Here is an 11166-nt window from a genome sequence, read left to right as displayed (position 1 = left end):
GCCCCAATCACCTCCACCTCCTCTCCCTCTTCCTCGTCAGGAGAATCAACCTGCCGGCGTTTTCTTTCCAGCGCCTTTTGGTTCCCGGCGGCGGTCCTCGTCACTCTCACTGGCGGCTCCTCCCTTGTCACAATGACACTATCTGCCACTTGCACCACCTTTCCCTTTTGGAGGCCACGCCTTTGGGCAGGCATCCGCTCCTTCTGTTGCCCAGCTGCAACGCTCCCCCTCACCCCGCCAGCCGCTTCGGTCCCCACCTGCACTTCCGGCAGACCATCCTCACCAAGATGGGAGTGGTGCGGCATAGGCAGCACCACAGGAACCTCGGACAGACTCAGCGCCAGTGTTTCGGGGTTCACCAGTGTCTGTTGGGCCGCCAGACCCTCGGCGTACATGGCCTCCAGAAAGTTGTCTATCTCGGCGCGGTCCATGGCCTTTTCAAAAGCGTCAAACTTGATTTATTACCCGGCGGGGTTTCTAAAAAAAAAAAAAAAAAAAATTTACCAGTCAGTCCGGATCACACTTACAAAAAAAAAAAAACAGAGAAAACGGCCTGGCAGAGATTTCTCACCAATGGAACGCGTCAACCGTTGGTCGACCAGCAACTCCCAACCGGTCAGAAGTCGGAAATCTAGCAAGTTGCGGTTCCGCCAGCAACCTCTGATCCTCGCTACGCGACACTCTTCTTCGCGCGTTAGCGTGTACCGCAATCCCGCTGCACAAAAACGGTAATCATTAGTGATAATACAAGTGCAAATACGTAAACCCGCCAACTACGTACAGTGGAAACCGGCTACCAACCTCAAATGGGTTGGAACTCCGACTTAATCCTAAATGTCGGCCCTTCCTCGTTCGACCTGGCATGATACTCCCAACCCTCTGTGGCGACGCAGAAGGTCCCCCGCCAGTAGGACATTGAGTCCCTTAGATTCTCGATCAGCTTGGGCGCTCCCTGCCGGCGGCTCAAGTTCACTTGCCCTTTGCAACCTCGGCGCTTCACGTACACCAGCTCGTAGAAGTGAAGCACTTCCGCCACAGTAGGCCCCTCGCACCCGGACAACCGCCAAAGTGAGTTCATGGCCAACATCAACCGCCACATGTTGGGGCAAATCTGACCAAAAGCAAGGCCAAATTCGCACACCAAGATTTGGAGGTTTGGCACCAGCGGGAATGTCACTCCTTGGCGAAATATCGCCTCGTGAACGGCAGCAAATCCCGCCGGGAGAATCGAGGCCTTCTCATCCGCTGTCGGCGGGCGCAGCTTCACGGAGCCCGGCAACTGAAACTTCTGCTTCATTCGGTTAACAGCGGCGGCGTCCATCCGCCCTCCTGCCTCGTCGACAGCGGTGCCATCCGAGAAGAACCACGCCGACTCAGCGTTCTGCCCCGTTACTTCTCCTTCTCCAGCGGAGCCGCTAGCAGCACTGTTGCTCGCCAAACGCTCATCGCGCCTAGCTTTGGCAGCAGCAGCCTCACCCGCCATTGAGCTCTCTGGACGCGAACCACGACCCATAGCTACTTCCCAGGGGATGGTCTGGAGTGGCTCAACTTCTAGCGGATCTGGCAGTGAGGTTCCTGCATGGGCAGACGGACGCAACGAATCAATAAAAATCCTATCCGCCGCGCTGAACGACACGTCAGACCCGGAATCCTCACTGCTCGAAATCTCTATGACTTTAGCCATCCCAAACCCTAAAACCCACATCAGTTAGCATAAACACAGATCTAGCCTATTCTCACATCAGTTATAGCCAAGGACATCAAGAACAAAACCCAGAAAATGCCAAAATACGAACAAACACACTCAACCCAGATTCGGCCATCTAAATCCCTAAGCACTAACGCTTTGCCAACCACAATTCAACCCCCGCCCCCCCCAAAATCTCATTTTACACCTCAGAACACGCCCAACAAAACCAGCAATCATCCCAGAAAGACAAAAACAAGACCCAGAAAATATCAAACCCACTGAAACAAAAATAAAAGAGGGGGAATCCAGGTACCAACCTCGGTGATGAAGTATACGACACGGTGGTGCACGGTAATCTTAGGGGGCTGCGATCGTCGTCTCTCCGAGAACGGTATCCCCAAGCTTCGGCAAACTCCTTCGGTATCGGACAAACTGAGCTTGAAGACGATGACTAGGTTTTCAAATTTTCACAGAGTGGTGAAATCTCCCAAAGTTCCCCCCTCCTTTTATGTCAACATCAATGCGTCCTAAGCCGTCCGCTCCATAACGACATCTCATACCAGCCGTACACGTGTCGTAAGTCTCTACTCACTCTCCGGAGTACCCGAGGCATCACCTCGGTTACGAAACCCACATTTACTATCATTAAATGCCAGAAGACGGACAGGCTTAGGAGACAAGCCTACGCACGCTAACCCTCTATGGGTTCGACGCATGTTAACCACCACGGGGACGACTTCACAATACCGTCCGAAGTTTTCGCTGAGCGAAACCCCGCCAGCGGAACTTCTCACCGGTTATCTTCCGAGTGATGAAGTCTCCGCTGAGCGAAACCCCGCCAGCGGAATTTCTCACTGGTTATCTTCCGAGTGATGAAGTCTCCGCTGAGCGAAACCCCGCCAGCGGAACTTCTCACCGATTATCTTCCGAGTGACGAAGTCTCCGCTGAGCGAAACCCCGCCAGCGGAACTTCTCACCGATTATCTTCCCGAGTGATGAAGTCTCCGCTGAGCGAAACCCTGCCAGCGGAACTTCTCGCTATCTTCCAAGAAACGAAGTCTCCGCTGAGCGAAACTCTGCCGGCGGAACTTCTCCCTATACCGTCCTGCAAGCTGGGTATCTTCCGCTGTACAAACTGGCGGAACCCACGTTCATCTTGCAAACTGCGTGCTTCGTTTAAACGCAATGTCGTTCAAACAAAATACCGCCAGGCACGTCTGACGGACGCTGCTTCCTGCTACATTTAGCGGGGGGATATCCGCCAAACCGCGTATCCCAAGGCCACGCCTCTCTGACAACAACCGCCACGCGGCGTTACCGTCAGACAGTCCCTACGGGACACGGGGACTAGTCAACAGTCTACGACGGCCCTGATCAGGCACGTTGACCCCCGTCATCTGGGTGCTAAACGTTGGGCTCGCTACCCAACACCCTCTACTCCGTGCAGCTCCCCCTCAACAAACAACTTGCCGACCATCCGGAGGTCTATCTTCGCCGGGGAGTGGGGGACTCCCTGGGGGGCCCAACAGGGGCCCACCCGAAAGGGTATAAAGCGTTTGCTCAGTAAAACCAACGGTTGACAACGCACTGACGCTAATTATGCTCTTGCAAAGTCTAGCGGAAGAAAACGCTTCAAACCGCCGAACAACTCCCCAACCAAGATTGCCCTCCTTGACTGGGGACTTGGGGGACTTGTACATACATGTACATTTGCAAACATAATTAGCTATAATGGGCCACGCTCATTGTACCGCCAAAGGTACTAATTCTAACTAAAGGAATGACACGCAGACACACCGCCAGGCAAGCTACAGCCTCAGCGTCGGACCACCTCCAGATCACCGTCGACGCGCCACCACGCGCCACGCCACGATGGCATCAAAAGCTTCTGAAACTGGGAACTGAAGTATATCAGTCCCACATCGAAAACAAAGAGAAGATCAACCTCTTCCTCACCTATAAAAGGTTCTCTCCTCTCTCCTCATTGGGGACGCATTCAATACTTATCTACTGTTACTTTGTCAACACAAATACATTGACTAACTTCGGCATCGGAGAGCAGAAGATCGCCCGGCGCGGTCTCCCTCTGACGTCCGTTGTATTTCACTTGACAGGTAACGGGAGCTTCGAGAACAACACAAGTACCAATCCGTCCACCGGATCAGCGTTAGCTAGGGTCCAGCTACCGCTGGACCTTCAGATATCAACATATATATATATACACACACACACACACGTAGTCATTCACTCAGGAATGCTACTAATACCAACTATAGTTTGCAGTTAACTAAATAACTCTCAAAACGATAAAGATAACTTCATTCGTAAATGAACATTGTGAGATTACTCACCTCACAATCCTACTACATCTTCTATACAGAACCGAACTAACACTCTCACCAACAACTCGTCCAAATAACCTTGAGAAGCACCTAATCACCAATGATCTCAAATCAATATACGAATCACCAAGTAATTAAAGTTCGAATCCCCAAATCAAACAACCACCCTGAAAGTAAAGCCAATCGAGGCGAAACCTCATCCGAGACCACCCAAATTTTTCGGAATGCTTTTACGATCAATGTGACAAAACCACAAGTCGATCGGATAGTCGGATCCTCACATATCGATAACCGAAACTATCGAAAACGGTAAAAACCATAACATATTCATACGATCACCAAAAATTACGTATTATATATCGACGAGTAGATGATAAATAACACACGAATTTGTTCCTTACATGGCCGGAACACCACCAAAGCGCCGCCACAGGCGGTGGCACAACCACCACAGGCCAAAACTTAAAACCGTCTTAATCCAACAGTCCAAAATGTCAAAAACACCAAATAGAACAACTTTAATACCTGGGGGTTTGAACCAACTCAGCCTAGATTGGCCAAAATCAAGTTCACAAGCCGAGGATCACTGTTCACCTCATGTTGAACCAATTCCCACGTAAATCGCTCCAAACAACAACCAAGGATCAACCGGGAAGGCTCCTACGAACTCAAGAAGCCAAGTTTGAGCCGCTGTCATCACCGGAACTGAGATTTCCGACCAGGTCCGACTACACTCGGGTTCGCCTCTTTGCTGCACCACCATGACCGAGAATCAGCGCTAGAGGCCACCACCAAGAGGATCGGAACAAGGAGGCGAAGAGGTCTATTCTAGTCTCGTCGCTAGAGGTCGCCGGAGCTTGCCAAAAAAGCCTGGTTGAATTGACCAGGTAAGGGTTGGATCAATCAAAAATCAAGAGAGAAGAGAGCTTTTTTGGTTTCCAGTTTTGAAACTTTCCAAAAATGAAATTAATGAATTTCCCGAAATGGAAATTCCTATTTATAGTGATTTCTAAAAATGTCAGAAACTTTTGCTAACCATAACTTTCGAATACGAACTCTGATTTCCGAGTGCCTCATGTCCACAAACTCGTACCGACGCGCTCTACGACTTTCATGAAGGAAGTTTTTTGGAGAAACCCAACGTATAAATAGTCAACATTTGCGATTTTTCGAATAAAAATTCGTCTGAAACTCTTCCGCTCCATCCACGAACCACGAAATCGTCCAATAACCACAAATTAAATTTCAGAAAATCCTCGGAAAATAATAACAAATATTCAGGGTATTACATATGTTTTCATGTACAACTCGATCTCTATACTTGTAATCCTCTATATAAAGAGACCCTTATTATAAATGAAAACACAGAAAAATTCTCTCCCAAATATCGATTCTCTAAACCAGTATATGAAAAAAAAAAATTTAAAAAAAACACTAAGAAGTGGGTAACAATTGAAGGGCCTTCACATGAGGCTAGTATTTCAAAGTGGAGCTCTCATAGTGAGAGCAAGAGCATTTTCTTTTTAAATAATGGCGTTTTGTACTACACACTTATAATGAAATCAATGAAAATAGTTATTAGAAATTAGAAAAAGATGTATTTTTAAAATAAAAACATTAAAGCAGTAGGTAATTACAATTGAAGGGCCTTCACATGAGGCTAGTATTTCAGTGTCAGTGTTATCCAAATGATATTTTAACGTTACACATCAGTAGGCCTGAAGTATAACCTAAGCATGTTTTGAAGCAAGAGGATGAATCATTTATTAAGGAAAGGAATCAGAGTTGATACTCTAGGATATGATTGAATAGCTGTAAAGATATGTACATTTAGTTTCTGATACCTTACTATAGTTATCCCTACTTTCATGTAGGAGAGATTAGTATAGAGCTGTATATAAACTTGTAACCTTCTCTGAGTAAAATACGATACTGAAAACATATTCATCTCCAAATTCTTTATGGTATTAGAGCGTCAACGCTTCTGAGGACCTGGAAACCGTACCAATCCAATAAACACACTTACAACCTAAACAGACTTACAACCTTTACCTCATGGCCGGAGATGAAGAGCAAGCTGTCATTCAAAAGCCTCTCGATCAACAAACCTCCAAGAATGCTGCACCATGGGAGAATCCCAACCATCCGTTATTTCTCCACCACTCAGACCAGCTAGGTGCCATGCTTGTTGCACAGGCTTTGGTGGAAGACAACTATACTACATGGGAACAATTGATGCTTATGGCACTAACAATCAAGAATAAGAAGGGCTTTGTCGATGGGACTCTGGTGAAACCAACTCATAATCCTTCCGAGCAATTGCAATGGGAGAGATGTAATACTTTAGTGAAAACGTGGCTGCTAGGAGCCATGTCGAAAGACATCTCCAATAGTGTGATACACTGTAAAGATGCACGAACCATGTGGCTGGAGTTGAAGGAGAGGTTTTCACAGGTAAGCACAGTTGCGTTATTTCACGTTGAGAGCGCTATTCATGGTTGTGAGCAAGGAGGTACATCAGTGACTTCATTCTTCACCAAACTGAAGGCATTATGGGATGAGAAAGACTCTCTTTGTTCTTTCCCTCCTTGTAGCTGTGATGCCGCCCCAGAAGTGAAGTCTTTTATCGAAGCTCAGAAGATAATGAAGTTTTTGATGGGATTGAATGAAGGATTTGCACAAATCAGGAGCAATATCATTAGTCTTAATCCTCTACCAACACTGAACAAGGCATATGCCATGGTGCTTTGTCAAGAGAAACAAGTGGCAGCAATTGCAGGCAAGAGTGGATCGATGACAGAAGCTTCTGCTTTTGCTGTCAAGAGGCCAGAAAAGTTTGAGAAACAAGAGAAGAGTGATCAATCCTTTTCTCGTGACTCACAGTTCATGGGAGGAGAGAATAAGTATTGTGAGAAGTGTAATATGACAAATCATTACACAAAGAATTGTAGGGCACGTCTCAAGTGCACCTACTGTGATGGCAATGGTCACACCTACAACTATTGCAGAAGAAGGAAGAGGATGATGGGAGAAGGATCAAGCAATTCAAAAGCCAATCATGTTGGTACCATGAGTGAAGGAAAGGAGGATGCAATGAACTTTCCACTCTCCAAAACAGAGTGCAATCAGATGCTGGGGCTGCTGAATCGTATACAAGCAGCAGGGAACAAGGTAAAAGATAGAAACCAATTGCTAGAGATGCTGAATACCAACAAACCATCCACAACCAACTTTGTGGGTAACGTACCAAACCTTGAAGAAATTCCAAGTAAAATTTGTGCACTTTATCATGATAACAAGGATGTAGTATGGATTTTGGATAGCAGGGCTAGCAACCACATTGTATGCAATGCAACCTTTCTTTCTTCTTGTTATCCTGTGGACAATAGGACTGTGAGATTACCAGATGGACAGAGACTTCCAGTGTCTGACATTGGGACAGAGATTTTTTCATACCATTTCATTCTTCATAATGTTCTATGTGTTCCCACATTCTATCTGAACCTCATTTTGATAAGCAAACTTGCTTTGGATTCATTTTACATTACCATATTTCTCAAGCATGTTTGTTTCATTCATGACCTGCGTTCAGGGAGGATGATTAGGACCAGAGCTGAGAGTGAGGGACTCTACTGCCTCAACATGCCTCAGGAAGGAACATGCAATGCAGTGAGAAGCAAAACCGATGACTTATGGCATTGGAGGCTAGGGCACCCGTCAAGCAAAGTATCTCCATTTTTTCCTTTCTTGCGCAATAAGTCATGTGACACAAGCCATTGTTCTATTTGTCCTTTGGCCAAACAAACTCAAAAGACATTTTCTTTAAGTACTTCTTTAAGTAATCGTTGTTTTGAATTGATTCATGTTGACATTTGGGGAGGATACCATGTTCCATCCATTTCAGGAGCACAATATTTCCTTACTATCGTAGATGATTTTTCTCGTTTCACTTGGATTTATCTCATGCACAATAAGTCTGAAGCACGAAATCTTCTCATGTAATTTATCATATGTACATACATGTACATTTGCAAACATAATTAGCTAAATGAGCCACGCTCATTGTACCGTCAAAGGTACTAATTCCAACTGAAGGAACGACACACAGACACACCGCCAGGCAGGCTACAGCCCCAGCGTCGGAACATCTCCAGATCACCATCGACGCGCCGCTACGCTCCGCACCAAGATGGCATCAGAAGCTTCTGAAACTGGAACTGAAGCATATCAGTCCCACATCGAAAACAGAGAGAAGATCAACCTCTTCCTCACCTATAAAAGGTTCTCTCCTCTCTCCACATTAATTACGCATTCAATACTAAAGCTACTGTTACTATGTCAACACAAATACATTGACTAACTTAGGCATCGGAGAGTTGAAGACCGCCCGGCGCGGTCTCCCTCTAACGCCCATTGTATTTCACTTGACAGGTAGCGGGAGCCTCGAGAACAACACAAGCACCGATCCGCCCACCGGATCAGCGTTAGCTAATATCCAGCTACCGCTGGACTTTTAGACATTAACATTGGCGCCGTCTGTGGGAATCCTTGAACAGAAGGCCATCCCACCACATTCACCATAACTAACGGTAGCCGGGGAAACGCAGAAGAGCAGGCAAACCATCCCTCTATCCCCCAACCCTCCGACCCAGCGGTGGGCGTTAACCGCGCACTGTTCACAACCCCGGTCAACCCCGGCGGTGAGGTAGATCCAGGCAGCAGTCGCCCGCCGGGCCAAGACCTCGTCACTATGTACGAGCTAGCACTAGCGGATCTCCATAAGGCAAACAGAGAACGTGAGGAGGAGCGCAGGGAAACGGCCGAAGCCCAAGGGCAGGTGGCTACGCTTATGAAACGTTTTGACGAATTAAAAAGGACGCTGGCGGCCACCGCCCGCCCAGCATAGAGCGAGCAGTCACATGGCACCAGGCATAGTCGCCCTAGCACCAGCACATTGGTCCGAGAACCGGCCATACAGATGCAGGTACCGTTGAACCCACCTGGGTTGTTGGGAATGGGACCGCCGCCCATACCTCAACTAATGCTGGAGCAGGTGGCGGAATCACTCCCGCACACCAACCGCTCAGGAGCGAGGGCAAGGACTGAGGGCAGTCTGCCTGTGCCAAGGCATAGGCTACCCCAGCGGGAAATTCAGGTCGATTCCGCCGACGATGCAACCGCCCAGATATGGGAAAGGGTGCACTAACTGGAGCAGAGGTTGATCCAGGCGGAATCGGGCGTCCCTACACCAACTCAGAATCCGCTCTTCACTTCCAGACCTGGGCCTTTCTCCGCTGCAATTCTGCGGGCTGTCAGACCGGCACATGCAAAAACCCCAAAGATGTCGCATTACGGCGGAATGTCCGATCCCTTCGTCCACATGGACACCTTCAAGAAAGTCACCAACAACAAGGGGTTCGACGACGCCACCTTGTGCCACTTGTTCAGCGAAACGTTGGACGGCGAGGCAATGAACTGGTTCTTTGAGTGTCCGCCGGGGTCTGTCAGCTCATTCCATGCACTATCATACGCTTTCCTCTCCCGTTTCATCTTATTGTCCGCCGGACATCACAACACTAGTCAGCTATTCAGCGTTAAGCAGGGGGAGGACGAATCACTGAAGGCCTTCGTCACAAGGTGGCGGGCGGCAGCGTCTCAATGCCGCGACCTAGACAAAACCATGGCATCAGCGGCCTTCAGGAAGGGACTTCTCAAGGGACCGTTCCTCTATCACCTCAACTACAGTCATCCCAATGCGACGTATGACCACGTCATGAGTGAGGCGGTCATTCACGCTTAGGCGGAATTCATCACATATGGAGAAACCCCACCACCACCAGCAACGCCAACAAAGTCAACACAGCCATCCTCCAGTCACCAAGAAACCGCTAACAAGAGCCCCTCAGCACCGCCAACTGACAAGAAAAGGGAGTGGCAGCAGGGCCACCAACAGAACAAGCGGCAGAAGGACCAGCATTACAACAAGGGAAACCGCCCAACCAATGGGGATAACCGCAACAAGCCGCCAGAGTCCTCGCAGCGGTATGCAGTTTTCACGGTCCTAACAGCCTCGTATGAAAACATCTACAATCAGTGCAAGGATCAGATTCCACCGCCACCCCCTCCAAAGTACCCAAAAACGGGTAAACCCAAGAACACCGGCAAATGGTGCAAATACCACGAGGACAGCGGCCACAATACCAACAGCTGCAATGCTCTCAAAACAGCCGTTGAGACCTTGTACCGTGACGGCAAGTTGGAACAGTTCAGGGTGCGCCAACCACCACCAGTAATTGCCAACGTCGAGACCTTAGGCCGCATCAACACCATCGATGGCGGTGCTCCAATCACAAGCATGTCTCACAGGGCAAGAAAGCGCTATGCACGCGCTAATCATCCTAAGGAAGTCTGCAACATCCGCTACGAAAGGTCCGCTAAACTCCTAAAGTCAGGTTGGGAACCTATTACCTTCTCAGAGGAGGAGGAGCACGGAGTCCATTTACCCCATGACGACCCATTCTTGGTCGATGCCATTCTTGGCAAATTCTCGGTGGGGAGAATCTTGGTGGATAGCGGGTCCGCTGTCAACGTCATCTTCAGCGGCTGCTACGACCACCTCAAGCGGAACAAAAAACTACTCCAGGACCACGAGCCACTGCTCAGTTTTTCCGGTGATGTCACACAACTGCTAGGGTCGGATTACATGCGCTTGGTTATTGGCACTAGTCCGTGCATGGCGGAGGTGCATACGGAGTTCATTATTGTCGACTGTTCCAGTTCGTACAACGCCATAATTGGTCGACCGGCGCTTAACAAGCTCAAGTGCATTATTGCCGGGTACATGCTTCTCATGAAATTCCCCACGCCCAACGGCACGGGCTGTGTGAGGGGAAGCAAGCAGCTGGCACGAGAATGTTATTCAACGACTATAGCGCGGGCCATGAAATTCTGACGGTGGGTAATGACGCACCACCACCAAACATCTTTGAGGATCCTAGGGATGAGGAGAAGAAATATGTAAAGAAGGAACCGGTCAACCCGGAAACGTCATTGAAGATTGTCCGCATCTCAAACGAGCACCCTGAGCGGACAGTCCGTATAGGCGCCCAACTAGATCCGGAGGTGGAGGCAGAA

The 11166-nt window shown here is 48.5% G+C and overlaps 1 protein-coding gene across 1 annotated transcript; it reads left to right on the top strand.

Moving 5' to 3' along the window:
- The first annotated feature begins 6087 nt into the window (after window positions 1–6087).
- Window positions 6088–9238, top strand: LOC112184149. The gene is made up of 2 exons (XM_024322426.1): window positions 6088–7701; window positions 9086–9238. The coding sequence occupies exons 1-2, from the start codon at window positions 6088–6090 to the stop codon at window positions 9236–9238; spliced, it is 1767 nt and encodes a 588-aa protein (XP_024178194.1).
- Window positions 9239–11166: the final 1928 nt, after the last annotated feature.

The sequence above is a fragment of the Rosa chinensis genome, chromosome 2, assembly GCF_002994745.2.
Source record: "Rosa chinensis cultivar Old Blush chromosome 2, RchiOBHm-V2, whole genome shotgun sequence".
NCBI lineage: Eukaryota > Viridiplantae > Streptophyta > Magnoliopsida > Rosales > Rosaceae > Rosa > Rosa chinensis.
The sequence above is the reverse complement of the archived record's forward strand: the minus strand, read 5'-3'. Positions and strand labels throughout refer to the sequence as shown.

Bases quoted from the DNA above. Each gene is read 5' to 3' on its own strand.
- LOC112184149 (XM_024322426.1), top strand. From the start codon at position 6,088: ATGGCCGGAGATGAAGAGCAAGCTGTCATTCAAAAGCCTCTCGATCAA. The intron at 7,702-9,085 runs GTGAGAAGCAAA...ATGCTGGAGCAG, and splicing joins AGGAAGGAACATGCAATGCA to GTGGCGGAATCACTCCCGCA.